At 39.3% G+C, this 21,316-nt stretch overlaps 1 protein-coding gene across 1 annotated transcript in view; it reads left to right on the forward strand.

The window, feature by feature from the left end:
• Window positions 1-21,039, forward strand: part of Fancm (FA complementation group M) — a 49,153-nt gene extending 28,114 nt beyond the window's left edge. Inside the window, exons 14-24 of the mRNA XM_090345035.1 lie at window positions 401-2,255; window positions 4,908-4,999; window positions 5,090-5,149; window positions 7,755-7,757; window positions 8,532-8,651; window positions 10,251-10,404; window positions 12,474-12,580; window positions 15,567-16,106; window positions 16,930-17,305; window positions 18,820-19,105; window positions 20,713-21,039. Of these exons, the coding sequence (XP_090201161.1) occupies window positions 401-2,255; window positions 4,908-4,999; window positions 5,090-5,149; window positions 7,755-7,757; window positions 8,532-8,651; window positions 10,251-10,404; window positions 12,474-12,580; window positions 15,567-16,106; window positions 16,930-17,305; window positions 18,820-19,105; window positions 20,713-20,851 (3,732 nt within the window). The 3' untranslated portion in view covers window positions 20,852-21,039. The remainder of the gene's footprint in view (window positions 1-400; window positions 2,256-4,907; window positions 5,000-5,089; window positions 5,150-7,754; window positions 7,758-8,531; window positions 8,652-10,250; window positions 10,405-12,473; window positions 12,581-15,566; window positions 16,107-16,929; window positions 17,306-18,819; window positions 19,106-20,712) is intronic.
• The last annotated feature ends 277 nt before the right edge of the window (window positions 21,040-21,316 follow it).

Raw genomic sequence — 21,316 nt, forward strand, 5'->3', positions numbered from 1 at the left:
TCAGTACTATTATTGTGGGTGTTCTGAAAAACTTTTGTGAGAATAAATTAAACATATGTTTCATTTCTTTAATATATGTTTTTAGGAAGTTAGAATAATTGCTCCATTAAGTGTTAGAAGTAAAAGAAGGCATTTATATTTTATCACATCATATATAATTCCTATGTCTATTAGCATGGTGTTTATATGAATAGGTATCATGGGTCTTCTGTGTATTGAGAATACTTGGGGTAAAAAGAAAAATTTATTTCAAGGTAGCATGATATGTTCACAGTGCCTTTTTTTTTTGCCAGAATTATTTTTAAGGTTTCCAAGAAAGTAATTTGTATAATATAGTATAAAATATTTTAATATATAAAGTAAAACTCATCTTTTAAGATTTCATATTCCTTTTTTACAGGGTGAAAGCAGCTATGAACTAGAAATCCAATCTTACTTACAGATGGAAGATGTTAGTTCAGCATTTAACATTCCTAGAAATGAATGTTTTAATCTTGCTAATGGCACAATTACTACTCACAAGAAATCTTCACTAATCCGGAAGGTGAATCAAGGCAGTTTGTTCTCAGTGGTAGAACCTAATGAAGAACATGGTGAAATTTTTAAACAAACCCATACCCAAAGTAGTGATTCTCTGAAGAAAACATCCTGGAAAGAAATGGAAAAAGATGAACATAAAAAGAAGATAGATGATATGCATTTTTTAAATACTGACACCAATTTTACTGTTGCAGTTGTTTCTCAGGTAGATGTACCAAATGGTGAAAGAACGTTAGGTTCACATGGTATTACTGAAACATGTGCTAATCATCTAGGTGTGTCATCAGTGGAATGCCAGTTTGTAAATAAACCAGCCACGTCATTTGCAGGAAGCCTTTTAGATTCTGGTTATAACAGTTTCAGTGATGAGAAATCTGTGCTGTCTAACTTACATCTTTCATCTGAAGAAGAGCTTTTTGCTATGAGGACAGGCGAGCAATTTGATATTTGTTACTCATTTACTACAGAGATTCTAGCTAATGTGGATAGATTTTTATCTCATTCTCCCCCACCTCTTAGTGAACTATCTGACTTGGAATATGATATTGCTAAAAGTTTTACAAGTGAAGATTTGCATTCTGTACCATATGAAGAGCATTTACAAAATCCTAAGTCCATTTCTGTGGTGGTGCATGCTGTGAAAGATTCTCAACAAAATTTAGAATTAGATTCAGATAAACTTAGTCATCCTCCTGTAAAAAGTTCTGTTTTTGGTATGACTAATGATTGGACCTCCAACAATTCATGTTTCCATGACTGTAATGACAAAATACACAAAAATCTTAAAAATGCAAGTTCGATATCTAATAGTCATGGTGGAATGCATGTAGAACCTGCAAAGAGTTTGCAGGATGCTGATAACAATGATTGCCCAGTATCCCCGTCTGACCAGAGTTTGCTACTATATGAAGATGATAATGAAGTGTTTAATGATACTCATCTTTCTCCTGTAAATGGCAAGGGCAAATCTTCATGTGTTTCAGAGGAAATACCTGTTAATGAAATGACTCCAGTCTCTCATTTTTTAATTTCTGATGAGCTACTGCTTGGTGATGATTCTGATTCCCAAGATCCAATTATCTGTGATACCAACAGTGGGAAATCTCATGAAAATTTCGAAGATAAACATGTGAAAACACCAAAGAAAGAAGAACATGTTTTTGATTGCTCGAGGGAGTTATTTTCTGTTACCTTTGATTTAGGGTTTCATAGTCCAGAATCTGATGATGAAATAGTAGAACATGCCTCAGATGGGACTAACAGTGGGCTTTCATGTGATCTGTATAGAAAGACTTCATGTGTTCAGGAGATCGGGAATGCAAATTATGTTTCAAATCAACATGGAGATTATGTTGAAAAATGTGGACCCACACCTACTATAGCAGGGGAAGATATTCATAGTCCAGATATTGTATATTTTCCAGTGGATGCAGCAAAGTATCCAGAATTTATGTCTCCTCGTTTTGGTAAGTTTTCCTTGCCAGTCGGAGAAAAAGTTATGAGTACACCACTTTCTGAATCAAAAGCGTTGAACTCACTTTCTAAAATAAGGAAGAATATTCTTAAGACACTAGATTTCAATAAGGAAAAAAGGGATCTACAAAGTTTCAAAAGTAAATTGAGTTTAACTTTTGATGATTCAGAATTTTCTCTAGAAAAGGCTAAAAGCAGTGAACAAATTCATCCGCATCTGTCGTATCATTATTCTGCTGAAGGTAAGATACCATCTTTATAAAATCCGTTTTTCCAGAATAATTGCTCTAGAAATATGTCTGTAGTCTTCCAAATGAAGCAGTATATCGTACATATATGTATCTGTATCATCTACATAGGTAGTTGATACATAATATTTTTCTTAAGCAAGATTATCTTTGTGTGTTGGTAAAGATATGGCATATACAATGAAAAATAAAAAGAACTATTAAGTTTGTGCCTATTGGAAGTGGTGCTGTGGCTCAAGTGGTAGAATGCTAACCTTGAGCTCAAGAGCTCAGGGACAATGCCAGGCTCAGAGTTCAAGCCCCACAACAGACAAAAAAATAAATAAATAAATAAATAAATGCATGTAAATTTGCTCCTATTCCTTGGTTGTAAAACATAAGTAGTTATGTTACAGGCTTCCAAAAGATAGCAGTAAACTGTGGAAGTGACTACCATAAAAGTCAATTAGATAAGGGTGATTAATATAAAGTCTGATTAGATTGAAAAGACTTCATTTTAAGTGTTTATTTTCATTGTAGCCCCTTGGAAATATGTACAATTTAGATGTATTGAATATAATAAAGACTGCCAAATGCTGGGGGTTCGACCTAGTTACTTAGGAGGCTGAGGTTGGAAAGATCAGTGTTTGAGGCCATCTGAGTAGGAAAGTGTGTAAGACCCTCTTCAAAGGAGAACTGGGTAAGTTGGTGTGCACCTGTTATCCTAGCTATAGTGGGAAGCCTAACATAGGTGGATTGTGCATACTCATTAAGAAAGAAACAAGACCCTATCATGAAAATATCCAGCAAAACACAGGACTGGAGGCATGGTTCAGCGGTAAGAGTGTCTGCCTGTCAAGTGTAAGGCCTTTAATTCCCTGTCTGTACTGTCAAAAGACAAAACAAAAAGACTGCCAAAGTAGTTTAAAAGATGAGATGGATGCTACCTACAGCGGAACCCTTTAACTCTGACATTACTGGAAGGAATTTGGACTATGGAAGTCCTCATCTAGTAGAAGGAATTTCTGAGCTTATCTATCTGGATAGATACCTTCCTGGCATGGTATTTGGGAAATAATTCATTGTGTGGGTTTTAGAGATCTAATAAGTTACCCTCCCCTCCCAAAAAAAAAAAAAGAGAGAGAGAGAGCTAAAATAACATTGTCTCAGGTCTTGTAGGTCAGAAATTCAAGAGTTGCTTAGTGGAATACCTCTCAGGAGGTATTAATCTGAAGATGCTGTCACTTGACGATTTGACAGGATACCAAGGTTCTGTACAACGTGGCTTGTACCAAAGATGTGGGGAAGAGGTGAAATGCCTTCAGGAATCCCTGGTCCACACCTGTCCTGAAATTTAGTCAGTTCAAGTAGAAGGTCTTTGAGTAGGACTCAGAGTTTAGGAATGTTCTTCGCGATTCCAGTCACATCCTTTGGATGCTCAGTGCTTTCTTACTACAGATATACTTTTATAAGGTTTCTTAGCCTGATTACTTTGGAACATTTTGGAATTAAAGGCCTATTAAGTTTATACTGCCTTTTTCAGTTGCATCTGGCTGCATTTTCTTTCCGATAAATATTTAAGGATCTCTTGTTAAGCTTCTTGGATTTCAGTCTGTTATAAACTTTCTGGCCAGTCACTGGTGGCTCATGCTTGTAATCCTAACTATTCACATGGCTGATACTTGAAGACTGATTCAAAGCCAGTTCGGGCATAAAAGTGCGTAAGACGCTTATCTCCAATACAAACTACTCAGAAAAGGCTGGAAGTGGTGCTGTAGTTCATATGGTAGAATGCTAGCCTTGATTTGAGCCAAAGAGGCTCAGGGATATACCCAAGTCTAATCTTGGGCATCTACCAAGGACAAAGCATTTACAATTAACACCTGCAAAAGATAATCTGGATTTTTGCCAGTGAGTATTTGTTAGAAAAATTTGTTATTTCCTCACAGGCAGTTTTATTTTTAATGTCTCTTCACATGCTGATTTTTGGCTAAACTAATGAGGTTTTTTTTTTTTTTTTTTTTTTTTGTCTGTTGTAGAGCTTGAACTCTGGGCCTGGTCATTGTCCCTGAGCTCTTCATCTCAAGGCATCTGCCCTACCTCATGAGCCACACTGCTACTTCTAGTTTTCCGGTGGTTAATTGTAGATAAGTCTCACGGACTTCAGTGATCGAGGCTGACTTTGACCCTCAGTTCTCAGATCTCAGCCTCCTGAGTAGCTAGGATTACAGGTGTGAGCCACCATGCCCAGCTGAGAAACTCTTATTTAAAAGTCAATAAATTTTAAAAAGTGCTATTGCCTATTTTAAAATTTTGTAAAATAGCCTACAGTTTTTCCTTGTCCTTTTTTTGTGGGGAGGGGGCTGGTACTGGGGGTCATGAACTCATAGTCTGGGTGCTATCCCTTAGCTTTTTCTCTCAAAGCTGATGTGCCGTCATTGGAGCCATAGCACCACTTTGGGCTTTTTTGTGGTCAGTCGGAGATAAGAGTTTCATGGACTTTCCTTTTCTTGCTGACACTGAATCTTGATCTTCAGGTGTCATCTTCTTGAGTAGCTAGGATTACAGGTATGAGCTACTGGCCCTCAAAACTTTTTTTCAAAAGTAAGATTTCCAGAAATATTGGACTTTTGTCTGTTGACCAAATTTGTTTTTTCATAGTTACAGATGAACAATTATTTGTAAATAGTGAAAGTGAAGATGAGGTTTTCCTACGAAAAAGCAAAAAACCAAAAGGAAATGTTTTAAAGTCCCCTGAGGTGAGTCATTCATTAATCACAATAATATAATTATATTTTTCTCTTAAGGACTTTGTGTTACATTTACTTAATCTGTTTATTTAATTCTAGGATCAGAGGAGTAGCGAAGTTGATTCTCCTGTTCTTGCTGTCAAAAAGCGGAGGGTTCTTGTAAGTAAATCACAGACAATATATAATAATACAAATTCTTGTAGAATAAAAAAAATGGTGTATGGAAAAATATGGACATAGTTGGTCTTAAAGGTATATGAATAACAGAAAAATTGACGCCATATCTTTATTGGCTCAAATTTCTACCTTCTGGTACTTGTCAGAGATATGTGCACTTCAGACTTTTCTAAATATGGTAATGATGGGCATAAGTACTAAATAATTTTATATTCTCTTTTGGCTTACCTTAGGTCTTAAGGTTCAGGTTTGTTTGTTGCAGGAAATCCCTTAGTTAAATCCTAAAGTGCTTATCACAGTTAAGCAGGAAATAATAGAGGGAAGCACTGTCTGCAGAATAAACTATTTCTACAAAGCCCAGAAGCTGGGAAACAGCATCTTTATATTGCTGAAAAGATAACAGTTCCAGGAAGTAAAATAAGAGAAAAGTCTGAGTCCACCTTTGGAAGTCTTCTATTTTGAAAGGGTTTGGAAGAAGGAAGGGAAGGAGTCCATAATGACTTTCGGGTTTGGGCTTTTTAAATGTGCCACAATTTTTTTGTGTGTGAGTTGTGGGGCTTGAACTCTGGGCCTGGGCACTGTGCCACAAATTTAAGAACACAAGAAAGGGATTAAGTTTGTTGTTTGACATCTGTGGGTTGTGGAATCTTGTGGGAGTCTGAAGTGTCAATGTTAGATGCACTGGTGACTACATGAAACTGGGCGAGGGGGCAGTTCTTGAAGCTAATGATACACATTTGTCATCAGCTCAGAGAGGAGAGCTAAATTTTGAGACTTCTTTGTTGTTGTTGTTGTTGTTTGTTGGTCGTGGGATTTGAACTCTGGGCCTGGGTGCTGTCACAGAGCTCTTCTGCTCAAGGCTAGCACTCTACCACTTGAGCCATAGCACTACTTCCTGTTTTTCTGGTGGTTAATTGGAGATAAGAGTCTCATGAACTTTTTGTGGCCTGGCTGACTTTGAACCACAATCCTCAGATCTCAGCCTCCTGAATAGCTAGGTTTACAGTCATGAGCCACCAGCTTCTGGCAAATTTTGAGACTTCTGGTTGGCAGAGAACATGATGGCAAGGTCTTGTACCTTACTCAAGACTCAAGAAAGAATTCAAGAATAGTAATAGAAGCCTTTAATAAGCAGGTTTAAAAGCTAGTTCCAGGGCTCAAACTTGGGTTGGGTACTTTCTCTGAGCTTTTTTTTTTGTCTCAAAGCTGACACTTTACATTTGAGCCACAGTTGTTCTTCCAGCGTTTTGGAAGTTTAGAGTCTCTCTGCTTGTGCTGGCTTTGAGCTGCAGTCGTCAGGTCTCAGTTTTCTGAATAGGAAAGCTTAGAGCACCCAACTGCAAAAGTTAGATTTTTATGAAGACAAAATTAATTATAAAGTAGTTGTATATCACCAGAGATAATGGAGGGTAGGCAACTTGACCAACATCAGTTACATTGAGCTCTGGATTTTTGGCATTTTTGTACATAGGATTTAATGGTTATGCCAAAGTAATTGTACAGTTTTGGGGGAAATTGAGGGCAGGAAATCAGAGACCATTTTTACCTAATAATGTATTCTCAGAGCCAAGGTGCTAATTTGAAGATTTCTACATAAAACTCCCAGTATAATGAGATGCAAATGAGGCTTCCTGGAAGCATTCCAGATGGAAAGCATTGCTGTCACTGGCAGGGACTATTGACCACTGGGCCAAGTATCCGCACCCTTCATCAGCCATTATGGACAGTGGCAGAGCAGGATGTTTGAAAAAGCAAACGGACTTGAACATGAGCCTGACCTTAGTCCCTGGCTCCTTTGGGTTTCTCTTCCTTTGCCTTCTACCAAGCCTATCCTGTATCATACTGTAATTTAGTTCTCAGATTCTTAGTCCAAGATAATGGGGCAAAATTAATTCAAAACACAAGTAATCCGTGTTTTTTTCTTTCTTGGCGGGCGGAGGGGGTGCACGGGTCAGTACTAGAGTTTGAACTCCAGACCTTGAGGTTCCTAGGCTGCTATTACACTGTACCTGGAGGCCACACTACCACTTCTGTTTTTCATTGGTTCCTTTTAGAATCGGGATGCCCTTCTCACCAGGAAGAGCCCTGAACATACGTGGGCTCTTATCTGCCTCCTTTTGACTTCCTGCAGTAACTGGGATCATACATACTCTCTATCTTCCCATGTAATGCCAGTCTCCAGAACTTTCCTTTCTGCCATTGCCTCAATCTACCATTAGTCTCCTGCATAACTTGAGATAAAAGACACAAGCTACTTCATCCAGCTGTGGATTGGGAAGGATCTCAAAACTTTTTCTGGGTTGCCTGGTTTGAACCTCTATCCTCATAATCTCAGCCTCCTAAAATAGCTAAGATTCCAGGCATGAGCCCCCAGCACCTGGCACAGCCCAGCCCAGCGTAACCTCGTTTACTCATATAAAACTTTCCTAGCAAAATTGCCTTAACTTGCTATCTTATCTCATTGACTTATCAGAAGTGAATAAAAATACTGTTTTATGTTGTCAATGTGTTTTAAAGCAAATTTATTTCTGTTAATTGAAGTTATTCTAATAAACATTTTGTTCTCTTGAGTTATTCTTTACAAGAGATAGTGGTAAAATCTCTTAGTTCAAATGTGTGACTTCTCTATAAAGTTTTTGTTTTCGAAAGTTTTCTGTATGAGCTGGGCCCTGGTGGCTCACACCTGTAATCCTAGCTACTCAGATTGAGATCTGAGGATCGTGGTTCAAAGCCAGCCCTATCATGAAAGTCCATGAGACTTGTGAAGACACAAGTCCCATCAAATACATTTCATGTAACGGCTAAGTCAGTGAATACATACACTGTTATTGCTTACATTACCTCATTCGTCCTTTTAAGACTTAATATTGAAGAGTGGAAAAATATTGATACTTGCTGGTGAGACCCCCACCCCAGGCCGGCCTTGTTCTAGGAAACAAAAACCACAGAATGTTCCAGGTCTAAAACAGACACCTGGGTTCTGACCAATCCCAAAGCGACCATTGGTTCAAAGTTAAACTTGTTTGTGCTTGATTATAAAAGCTGTGTATAATCTTTGCTCGAGGCCTCCAAGCGTCACTGGCTTTCATGATGCGGAGGTTAGAGTTCAAACTTGGAATAAACGACCCTTGCCTCTTTGCTTTGACCTCGGCCTCTGGTGGTTCTTTCAGGGTCCTAGGAATTCAGGTACAACAATATTATCTAAATTATTGGTTTTAAAATTCTTAAATACTGTAATTAATAAAATAACTGAGTTATTAGGACCACTTTTATTTTTCTACTAGAATATTGGGCCAATTATTTCCAAAGAAAAAATAACAGAATGATTTTTTTCTTATGCAAGAATTTTTTTGCATTTTTATAGCCAGAATTATCCTCTAGTGATGAGAGTGAAACTTCCCACAGATCACAATTAGAAGACTTCAAATGTAACTTGGATGCCAGAAAAGGCATAAAAGGCCAAAAGAGACAGAGTCATGTAAAGGTAATTCTTTAGCCTCTGTGTACACATTCTCTTCCTCTCCCTCTCCCCCTCCCCCCTCCCTCTCTCTCTCTCTCTTTTTGTTGATTTGATGGAGGACAGTGCTGAAATATTGAACGCAGGGTTCTTTTAATAGGTAGTCATCTATAATTTAAGCCATCCCTCTTGTCTTTTTTGATTCTGGGTTATTTTTAGATAGGGTCTGGCATTTTTACCTTTAGACAGCAATTCCTCTAATTACTCTACTTGTTTTTCTTTCTCTATTTTGCATGTGTGTGTGCGCGCGCGCACGCGTGCACGCGTGTGCCAGTCCTGGGGCTTGAACTCAGGGCCTGAGCATTGATTGGTCTTGGGCTTTCTCAAGGCTAGAACACTACCACTTGAGCCACAGTACCACTTCTGGCTTTTTCTATGTATGTGGTACTGAGGAATTAAACCTGGGTCTTCATGCTTGCTACACAAGCACTTTATCACTAGGTCAAACTCCTGGCCCTTTGTTTTTGTTTGTTTTTTATATCCCCCGAGCAGCTAGCATTACAGGCATGTAACAAAATACTTTGTTGAGATATGTCTATTAAAAATATTTAGCAAGCTGACATGGTAACATTGTTTTATTTCAAATTCACCGGAGTAATTTAAATAGGTATGTTGTTGTTGTTGTTGTTGTTGTTGTTCTTCTTCTTCTTCTTCTTCTTTCTTCTTCTTCTTCTTCTTCTTCTTCTTCTTCTTCTTCTTCTTCTTCTTCTTCTTCTTCTTCCTCTTCCTCTTCCTCTTCCTCTTCCTCTCTTCCTCTTCCTCTTTCTTCTTTCTTTTTTCTTTCTCTTCCTCCTCCTTCTCCTCTTCCTCCCCCTCCTCCTCCTCCTCCTCTTCCTCCTCCTCCCCCTCCCCCTCCTCCCCCTCCTCTGCCTCCTCCCTTTCCTCTTTCTCCGCCCCCTCCCTCTCCTCCCCCTCCCCCTCCTCCTCTTCCTCCTCTCCTCCTTCTCCTTCTTATCCTCCTCCTTCTCCTCTTCCTCCTTTTCTTCAGGGAATTCAGGACCTGGTGCCTTTGGCTTTTTGACTCCAGGCTAGAGCTCTGTAACTGAGACATGTCTCTCTACTCCTTCCCTTTTTTCTTACCTTTTGCTTTTTGTTTTTTTTCTTTTTTTTAATGAGAAATCCATTTTACTAACAAGAAAATGAGTGTACTGTAGTCATAAGCAACTGTGTTTTTCAGAATAGCTAAGCTGATCTAATTCTCAACATATGATATGCATGTATGGAATGTCATACTGTACCCCATAAATACTTAGAAAAACATGTCATCTAAATTATTTTTATTAAAAAAAACCCGTTTTGAATTAAAACCTCGGAAGCTAATTTTTGGTTTTCTTCCCTGTGGGGCATTAAACTCAAAGCCTGGGAGGTATCCCTGAGCTTTTTCACTCAAGGCTGGTGCCGTTCCTCTGGAGCCATGGCTCCACTTTTGGTTTTCTGGTGATAACTTAAGAGATAAGAGTCCTGGCATTGAACTGTGATCCTCAGGTCTCAGCCTCCTGAGGAGCTGGGATGACTGTCACCTGGTGAAAGCTAATTTTTTTTTTTAATGTTTCCCGTGTGTCTCAGGGTTTGGCTAGGATGTTTTTAGATGAGGAAGCAGAACTTTCTACAGAAGATTCCAAGTGTGTTTCATCAGATGAAAATGAGTCTGAGAACGAGCAGGATTCCTCAATACTTGACTTCCTAAATGATGACACTCACCTTACTCAGGCTGTAAATGGTAAAAAGTGATAATTATAGTACATTGTTTCATCATTTCTAATGTGATCATTAAAAAATGTTTTCTTTTTAATAGACTTTCAAGAATATTAAATTTGGATTGTACAAGACATTTGGTCATTTTTATCCAAATTCTGAATTGCTTATTTAATTGTAGACTTGTTTACAGAGTTCTGCTTATTTGATTAAGTCTGTCCAGATTAACCTTCATGTCTCAATTGTCCAGTGCTCACTGAAGTGTTTAGCACCTACTGTGTGCCTAGTGGTATGTAAGCATTTGAGAAAGACAGCCAAGGAGCAAAAGGGATTGAAATCTCATGTTCAAATGGAAGAATATAGTAGATAATACATAGATAGCACCAGATGAGAAAATTGAAAATGTTGAACAGAGATTTTAATTAACTGAGATCAAGGGCTATTGATAATGGATACATCACCCTTTTATCTCATTACTTTTATTTTTTTATCTTTAAGTAGTTATACAAGGAACATGTTATTTAACAAAGCAATATGTGAACACAGTCTGTCATCCCCTTCAATCCCATCCCCTTTTGACCCACTCCTTCCCTTACATTTTTTTCTTTTCTTTTGTGGGTCATAGGGCTTGAACTAGCCCTGGGCGCTGTCCCTGGACTCTTCAGCTCAAGGCTACCTCCCTACCCTTGAGCCAAGCCCCAGTTCCGTTTTCTAGAGGCTAATTGGAGACAAGAGTCTCAGCTCCTTTTGTGCCCAGGCTGGCTTTGAACCTTGATCCTCAGATCTAAGGCTTCTGTGTAGTTAGGATTACAGGTGTGAGCCACCAAGCCCGCTTTCCCTTACATTTCTTAATTTATGGTATATACATTGAATTAACTCCCTTGCAAGTACCCATTTCTTGGTGCAACCTTTTATTCTCTGGGTCTAGTTTACTTCACTTAATATTTCCTTTCTAATGGTACATTACCATTTATTCTAATGGATGAGTAAAATTCTGTTGCCTATATATGCCACCTTTTCTTAATACATTTATCCGCTGAGATGCTTCTGGGCTAAATGTATGTTTTGGCTATGGTGAATAGTGCTACACTGGTGGTTTTACTGCAGCCTTGTGTTCTATTGGATAGATGTCCACGAGTGTTGTTTTTCTGATAGTCTCTGGCTGTGTAGCTCAGATTAGCCACAAACTTTCAGTCTGTTAATCATCACTTCTTCAGTGTTGGTATTACTGGCATGAACTACCATGTCTGGTAATCAAGTTGCTTTTTCAAATAAGATAAGGGAGCAAGCCTCAATTAGAAGGTAACGTTTGATCAGTAACTAGAAGAGGGACTTCACAATGTAATTTTTAAAGTAAATGGAAGAAAAAGATAAATTTACTAATATGCCAAAGAGAGACCTGCTTTCAGAAATTAATGTGTATCAGTAACATACACTGTCCTTTAGAGCCAGTAACTCTGCCTGGCCCTAACAAGGGAGAAATATTGGAACTGTTCAGTATCCTGGTTTTTCAGTTACTGCCTTTTATTCTGCTTCCCATGATCTGTGATATTAAGGAAGGAAAAGGACTTAGAGAATGTTTTCAGCAATGCATCGGAGATACTCATGATGTTAGGTCCTGCTGCTCACTGATGGAACTGGCTTCTGCAGGTTTGAAGTACGGTGATTCCAAGATAACCAACAGGCCCTGAAGGAGCCTTAGTCTATAATAGCACTGACTGGAATAGAGAGAAGGAAACTGGGAAGAAACACAGACACAAGCAGCCAGATTGTGTTCTAGCTTATTTCAATGTAGTCTCCAGTCCAGGTTCCACTGGGTAGAGATTAAAAACATGGTCTTTGGTCAGCCAACTGGAGATCTGATTTTCAGATGCAAAACACTTGACTTTGCATTTTGGAATAAATTGTTTCAGATGCCCTTTGCTGTGTATTAGTATGTATAGTATAAAGTATTTTTAATGTTTGAATGATGTCATTATGGAATAGGGCCAAGTGAAATATCTCACTAGTTATGTAAATGGTATTATTACAGCATTGCTTATTATTAAAGTTACTTAAATGGCTTTGCTCCTTTATCTTAAATTCTTTACACAGATTCTGAAATGCAGGCGGTTTACATGAAATCTTTGCATAATCCACTGATGAACAACAGGTACAAAATGGCTCATAAGAAGCATAGCAACATGAACGTCTTTTCACAGGTATGAACTGTTGAGAGAGTAGCATACGTGGTTTCCTGGTAGTGTTGTTATAATATGTTCCTGTTCACGCAGCCTCCATTTTGTTTCTAAAGTTGGGCACGAAAGCTGCTTTGGATCATTTCTGCTCAGTCAGGAGATGGACTGAATGAGTCCTTAAGATTCTCAAGATTTACTCCTAATTTGATTATTTTTAATGGTAGCTAATTAGAGTATATGATAAAAAATTTCTAGTTATTTAAATGAATAGAATTTCATCATTATTAAAATTTTAATTCTCAAATGTATTTCTCTTTATAGTTTATGATCTTTTTTTTGTCTCTCCCTCCCAACCTCCCTTCCTCCCTCCCTTCCTTCATTCCTTCCTCCCTCCCTTCCTTCCTTCTTTGCTCTGAGATAAACTTGTGATTCTCTTGTCATGATCTCTCAAGTGCCAGGATGTTTTTGTTTCTTGGAAAGACTTTTACTATATATCCCAGGCTGGCTTAGGACTTGTGAAATTAAATTATCCTTCAGTCTCACTCTTCCAAACTGCTGAGATTATAAAGACACATCACCATTCTCAGCTAAATTATCTTTCATTTGCTAATATTTTCTATATTCATAAATTTTCATACTGACTTCATAATATGGTTATTCTTACTATAAATGACTAATAAGTAAATAGTGTAGAAAATATGGTTATTCGTACCATATAAGTAAGTAACACAGTATAATATGGTTGTCCTCACTATTGTGCTTGCTATACAGCTGTCAAAGTTTTTGAGTCCTGCTTGCTTTTCTGGCTGCCTGAAATAGCCTGGAAATTTCTACAGAATAAGTCATTTCTCTCTCTTTCTCTCTCTCTCTCTCTCTCTCTCTCTCTCTCTCTCTCTCTCTCTCTCTCTCTCTCTCTCTCTCTCTCTCCCTCTCTCTCCCTCTCCCTCTCTCCCTCTCTCTCCCTCTCTCTCCCTCTCTCCTTTCTCTTCTCTCTCTCCTCCTCTCTCCTCTCTCTCTCTCTCTCTCTCTCTCTCTCTCTCTCTCTCTCTCTCTCTCTCTCTCTCTCTCTCCCTCTCTCCCTCTCTCCTCTCTCTGTCTCTCTCCTCTCTCCTCTCTTCTCTCTCTCTCCTCTCTTCTCTCTCTCTCCCCTCTCTCTCTCTCTCTCTCTCTCTCTCTCTCTCTCTCTCTCTCTCTCTCTCTCCCTCCCTCTCTCCCTCCCTCCCTCTCTCTCTCTCTCCCTCTCTCCCTCCCTCCCTCCCTCCCTCCTTAATGGAATAAGCCATTTCTTGAGTATTTGGTATGATGAACAATTTAAACTAATAGTTTAGATGAGCAAAGGAGGAAATCCCACTAACAAGCCTTAATGACAGTTTATCTCAGGACATAAAACATGGATGGATGGATGAATGGAAGGATGACTGATTAATTTTGATGGTATGAGGTTTGAGCTCAGGGTCATGTTTGTTAGTTAGGTGCTCTAGTACTTGAACCATGCTCTCAGCTCTATTTTAGTTTTTTGAGACAGGGCCTCACATTGTAGTACAGGCTGTCCTTGAATTTATGATTTTTCTGCCTTTTATGGGGTTATAGGCATGTGCCACCATGCTCAATCTAAAGGATGATTTAAAAAATAAACATTGGTGGGTGCTTAGGGCTCCTGCTTATCATCCTATCACTCGGGAAGTTGAGATCTTGAGGATCACAGTTCAAAGCTGCCTTGGGCAGAAAACTCTTTGAGACTCTGGTCTCCAATGAACCAGCAAAGAGCATGCAGTGGAGGTGAGGCTCAGGTGGTAGAGTACTGGCTTTGAGTGAAAATTAAAGAACAGAGCCCAGCCCTTAGTTCAAGCCCCATGATCAGCACACACACACACACACACACACACACACACACACGTAAAAATTAGAAGTGTATCCACATATAATTGTTTTATAACAGGTTTAAGTTAATTCACAGATCTTTTAACAAACAGTACTTCATCCTTGAGAAAACTGTTCTTTAACCATTAGTAACATTGCATATGAAATACTTCAAGAAACTGAAATAAATGCAAACATACTTTATTCCAATACACTGAAATATCATGAAAAGCATACTGGAATATATAGATTTTAAACTTTAGCAATGAAATTTAACCAGTAAATCCTCATTTGTAAAATTGGGAGTGTATTTCCATAGATCCAACCTAGTTATTTTCAAGAAACTGACTGATGCCAGTTTTGAAGCAACTACTTAGGTAAAATCATAGCCATATCTAAGATGTTTGCCTTTTTTCAAGTTTTCATTCCCTTGGTAATTTTTTTCAAAGCCTGTATTAACTGCTCAACACTTTTAATTAACAACTGTACAACTTTGAACTTTCAAACAAAAACCTCTATCAGATAATTATCCTCTTAGAAAGCCTTTGAAAATATCATTCACATTAATGAGGGTTTCCTCAGTTTAAAAAAAAAAAATCTTGCTGGTTGTGGTGGCTCACGCCTGTAATCCTAGCTACTCAAGAGGCTGAGATCTTAGGATCAAGGTTCAAAGCCAGCCTGGGCACAAAAGGACCTGAGACTCTTATGTCCAATTAACCTCTAGAGAACAGGAACTGGGGTTTAGCTCAAGGGTAAGGTGGTAGCCTTGAGCTGAAGAGCTCAGGGACAGTGCCCAGGCCGAGTTCAAGCTCCATGACCCACCAAAAAAAAAAAATCTCTTAAGTTCCCACTTTTTTGGGGGGCAAGGGGTCCCCAGTCCTGGGGCTTGAACTCAGGGCTTGGGTACTGTCCTTGGACACTTTTTGCTCAAGGCTAGCGCCTGTCTCCTGAGCCACAGCACCACTACCACTAGGCTACACTTCCAGTCTTTGAAGTCCCCATTTTTTTCTTCATAAAGAATGTACTCAGGATATGTTAGTGGGACAGGTGACTAAATAAGATAAAATAGAAATTAGTGCTCCAAAGAATATGTAAATGCACACTGATTCACAAGTTTAAAATACTTTTTATATATGTATTTTTACTGTAGATTCCTGAACAAGACGAATTTTATTTAGAAGACAGTTTCTGTGTTGCTGAAGTGGAGTCCTGCAAAAGCCAGTCGAGTGAAGAAGAAGTTTGTGTTGATTTTAGCTTACTAAAGGAAGATAGTTTTGCAGAAGGGAGTAACAAATACAAAACCCGACGTGCTCTAATGCTGAAGCAAATGAACAGGAAAGAAAACCATAGCCATTCCAAAAAGAAGTTATCCAGAATTGTTTTTCCAGATGATTCCAGTGAGGAGGAAAACAAGGAAGAGGGCTCCCGTACTGTGCTCCACGTTCACTTGGGTAGGGATGAGTCAGATGTGGTGTCTTCTGGCTCTCCATCACTTCCTGGAGGTCTTTCTAATGAAGAAGGAAACCTGTCTCCCAAGCCCAGACAAAAGATGCTTCCTAATTTGAAGGAAACAAGTTCTGAAGAATTAGGATTTAAACCACAAAGACATGGTAAAGTCAAACCTAGCTTCTCACCTGACCCTGCTGTTGAGTTGCAGAAAGAAGGTAGACAGTGCCCAAGTTGGTCAAAGGTATGGGTCAGACAAAAAAAAAAAGAGCCACTGTGTATTTACCAGAAGGGGTTAAATGGGATTTTTGGCTTTGCGTTATGTGTGTGTGTGTGAGTGTGAGAGATTGCCTGGGTACCGTCTCTGAGATGTTTTTGCTCAAGGGTAGCACTCTCTCGCTTGAGCCACAGCTCAACTTTTTCTGGTTAGAGAGAAGTCTGATGTTCTTGCGTGGCCTCGCTTTGAATCATGGTCTTCAGACCTCCTCAGCCTCCTAAGCAGCTTGTACTGCAGGCGTGACCCACCAGTGCCGGACATGATGTGTTCTTTTTGGCTGGTCTAGGGCTTGGACTCAGGGCCTAGACACTGCCCCTGAGGTTCTTTTTGTTCAAGACTATTTGGTACTTGTGCCACAGTGCCACTTGTAGCTTTTCTTGTAGTTTACTGGAGATAAGAGTCTCATGCGCCTGGGTGCTAGTGACTCCCTATTCTCCTATCTACTCAAGAGGCCAAGATCTGAGGATTACAGTTCAAGCCAGCCTGGGCACAAAAGTCCATGAGACTTATCTCCAGTTAACCACCAGAAAGCCAGAAGTGGTAGAGCACTAGCCTTGAGCTGAAGAGCTCAGGGACAGTGCCCAGGCCCAGAGTTCAAACCTATAACCCACAAAAAAAAAATGAAATAAAAAATAAAAAGAATGTAGCAGTCACATGTTGAAGAGAAAAAACAAAATGATAAACAAAAGAAACCAAGTTATCAGGGAGAAAAATAACATGAGCTGAGAAGGGCTTATGGCCCTAATACACACTTAAACCAGACTGTGATGAGTATTTTCAATTCTTTCAGGTTGGGTGTGCTCTGGAGGATCCTAGCACTGCCGGGGAATTCTCTGCTAACGGTAGTTCCCATGTGGCTGATACACTTCCTTCCCTTAGACTTCCACAGGAAGGAAAAAGGACCTGTATTCTTGTAAATAGTCGGGAAATCACTTCTGGTTTAGAAGTAATTTCTTCCTTAAGAGCAATTCATGGGTTACAAGTGGAAGTTTGTCCTCTGAATGGCTGTGATTACATTGTGAGTAGCCGCATGGTGGTAGAGAGGAGGTCGCAATCTGAGATGTCAAACGTTGCCAATAAGAAGAAGCTCATCAAGCAGATCCAGCACCTGCATAGCATGTTTGAAAGAATATGTGTGATCATAGAGAAAGACAGAGAAAAAAAAGGTATGTATATTCTGACGATATTCCCCCCCCCCCCCCCCCCCGCTGTTCCTGAGCTCTTCAACCCAAGGCTACTGCCTTCCCTTGAGCTAAACCCCAGTTCCAGTTCTCTAGAGGTTAATTGGAGATAAGAGTCTCAGGTCCTTTTGTGCCCAGGCTGGCTTTGAACCTTGATCCTCAGATCTCAGCCTCCTGAGTAGCTAGGGTGACAGGCGTGAGCCACCCCATTGTCTCTAATGTCTATTCTGTGAGGAGATGAAAAACTCTGAAAATATAAATACCTCACTCAGGATTGTCACTTCACATGTTAAAGTCATTGTGCATTTTATTAGTCATTGTATTTACACAAGGCTTCTGAACATTGGGAGGGGGAGAACTGAAGGCAAGTGACCAATGGCAGGGGATGGGGGGTGAGACTTAAAAGTAGCCATCGGGAAGACATAGGATTGAGATGTTTAGGAGTTGGTCTTTGGTAGGAAGAATCGAGAATTACTCTCCATTGACCAGCTTCTTTGTATTAGATCATAGTGTTGCTTGTGAGTACATGAGAAACAGCAGATTTGAGTTTTGAACATGTGAAAGTTAACATGGAACGCACAAGTAAGAGTTAACAAACAACACAATAGAACACATATACAAATGCCTACAATGTATGTCAGTGTGGAATTGGTATTATAGTTCTGAACTTTCTCTGGTAACTAATTGCATGAAGGTCCCCTGAGAATAGTGAAAATTTGAAATGTGGAATAAGAAGACAAATCACATATGAGCCATCAGCATATGAAGTATTGATGTACTTGCCACATAAGCAAAAGATATGAGAAAGTTAAGGAATGGAATTATCAAATAGTAGTCTTTGTAAAACAGCTTTGAAAATGCTGCAACTTACATGCTGTCAGTGTGATTCAAAGAACTGTGCTAAGTCCCTGAATTTTTATGTCCCTTCATCAGTTACCTAGTTAGTTTTTTGTTTTCCTTTTTTGTTTTTCTATCTCAAATTTGGCACTCTCTTTCCTCCTGTCTAGGTACAGGCATACGTGACTGATTTCTTATGATTTGAGAAGTGGGAGCAAATGGAAATAATTTAGAATAGAGAGGTAGTAATAGGGCAGTAGTTGTGGAAAAATACCTTTGTGGGGTAGTGGTATTTAGGAATGCCAGAAAAGAGATGTAAGAGGATTATGGAAAAGGAAGTGCACAGGGAAGTTAGGTCAGTAAACTAACAAGGGGATGGCATGCAGACTCATAAGCTCATGCTTGTAATACTCACTATTCAGTAGGTTGAGATTTGGTTCAAAGCCAGTCTGGGCAGGAAAGTCCATGAGACTCACATCCAGTTGTCCACCAGAAAATGAGAAGTGGCACTGTGGCGCAAACTGGTAGAGCACTAGCCGAGAACTGAACAGCTCAGGGACAGCACTCAGGCCAAGTTCAAACCCCATGACTGACAAATAAAATAGGCATGCATCTTCACTAAACTTCACTAAAATTCTCTTTCCTAATTATACAATGCATAGGAGACACATCAAGGATGTTTAGAAGAACAAAGAGCTATGACAGTCTGCTAACTGCCTTAGTTGGTGCCGGAATCCGAATTCTTTTCAGCTGTGGCCAAGAAGAAACTGCACATTTACTAAAGGAACTTTCTTCGGTGGAAGAGAGAAAGAATGTTGGTATTCATGTCCCAGCAGTGAATAAAAAAAGTGATGCACTTCAGTTTTATTTAAGTATTCCCAATATAAGTTATGTAACTGCATTAAATATGTGCCACCAGTTTTCATCTGTGAAAAAGATGGCCAACAGGTATGTCTATTTTACCTTAAAATGCTTATATCTTAAAATTACTCATATGCCTTCGGTAAAATTCCAGAATTTAAAAAATAGTATAATGTCAGTTATTAACTAAAGATTTATTGCATGGGGCTGGAGATATGGTTCAAGTGGTAGAATACCTGCCTAGGAAGGGCAAGGCCTTGAGTTCAAACTCTATTACTGCAATAATAATAATAAAGATTTGTCATGTATTACCCTCTGTCCACTATGAAGCTGAGGACATAATAGGAAAAAGGACCAGGTACTACCTTCAAGTTACAAGAGCTCTCTGAGAGAGACAGACAATAAGTAGCACTTACATTTGACCTTGCATATGAGCATTTCTTTCTGAGCCATTCAGGTCTGCAACTAGAAAAAACATTCCAATTGGGAATTTTACTCGCTTGTTAAAGACACATCAGCTGCCAGTTCTGGCTGCCATAACAAATTATCATAAGCTGGATAGCAGACAAAACAATGAAAATGTCTCACAACTATGCAGACTAGAGCTTGAGTTAAGGGTGCCAGTATGGTTGGGTTTGACAGGCCCTTGTATGGGCCCACTCTACGGTGTGCTCCTGTGGCCTATGACATAAACAGAGCTACCTAGAACCTCATAAAGACACTGAGAATGTCACTTTTAGTATCTACTTACTTCCCAAAGGCCCCTCCTTCAAATATCACATTGAGTCTTACCCTGTCCCCTAGCACTGAGACTTTCTTCCTATGTAGTCTAGGTGTCCTGCCAACTGCACTTTAGGCTGGCTTCAAACTCTTGATCCTCCTGCCATTATCCACCAACACTGGGCATCACAGTAATGAAATGCCTGGCATAGCTTCCTCTTAAAGAGGCTTACCAAACAGCTGAAAATGGCATAGCTAGGATCAAGGGGTACACCCTCTCTCCTGTGGGAGCACTTACAGGAGTAAGTGGTTAATTTTGAGGTAGTTATAGAGGTGGATGGTTCTGGGTGATCTGTAATCTCTTTAGCCACACTTGGGCTCAGGACTTCCGATCAGGTCTAACTTCTGAAAAGTCCAACAAATCATTTTCCAATCTGGCCATCTAGGGAATGGGTTCCCTTCATGTGAAGGTTCTTTTTTTTTTTTTTTTTTTTTTTTTACCAGTCCTGGGCTTGAGCTCAGGGCCTGAGCACTGTCCTTGGACTTTCTCAAGGCTAGATAGAGCTCTACCACTTGAGCCTCAGCACCACTTCTGGCTTTTTTTTCTATATGTGGTACTGGGGAATCGAACCCGGGTCTTCATGCATGCTAGGCAAGCACTTTAACCACTAGGCCAAACTGCCAGGCCCTATGTGAAGGTTCTTTGAGGGGAGGAGAGAACAAACCACATTCATCCCATAACCCCATCACATTTGTAGAGTTCTAAGATTTGGAGAGGATAGATATTTAGTCCACTGGAGATGTTGAAATCCTTGTTGAATATGCTCTTAAAAGAAAAAAATTTTGATCTTATTGGAATTAATGCTAAAGACAAAAAACTACGTTTTTCTTAGAAGCTATTACATTGTTATTGCTTAGGGTAAGAATAGTTTCATAAAAACAAAATGTTTTTCTTTGTCTGATGTACTTTTCAGCTCACCCCAAGAAATCTCCACGTGTGCACAAGTAACTCATCAAAAAGCCGAGGAGATCTATAGATACATTCACTATGTATTCGACATGCAAATGTTACCAAAGGATCTTAACCAAGATAGAATAAAATCGGATGTGTGATTAGACTGCTCAAGATATGCTTATCAGAGAACGTTCACAATACAAAATGCACTTCAGTCATCATTATTGTGGTTTGTGAGTACTGGACTAAAATATGTAAATAAGAGTTTATCACTTAACAATCTTATATTGTGTTATTTATATAAATTAAAAGGAAACATCCAATGTTGAATCATTTTGGCTAATTACTCATCTTTTACTTGAAATCAAAGTTCAGTTAAGAGTACTATTAAGGGTAAAATAGGGCCGGGAGTTTGGCCTAGTGGTTAAAGTGCTTGCCTAGCATGCATGAGACCCGGGTTCGATTCCTCGGTACCACATACATAGAAAAAAGCCAGAAGTGGTGCTGAGGCTCAAGTGGTAGAGCTCTAGCCTTGAGAAAGTCCAAGGACAGTGCTCAGGCCCTGAGCTCAAGCCCGGGACTGGCAAATAAATAAATAAATAAATAAATAAATGGCAAGAGGC

The sequence above is a fragment of the Megascapheus bottae genome, chromosome 14 (assembly GCF_031878675.1).
Source record: "Megascapheus bottae isolate mThoBot1 chromosome 14, mThoBot2.hap1, whole genome shotgun sequence".
Taxonomy (NCBI): Eukaryota; Metazoa; Chordata; class Mammalia; order Rodentia; family Geomyidae; genus Megascapheus; species Megascapheus bottae.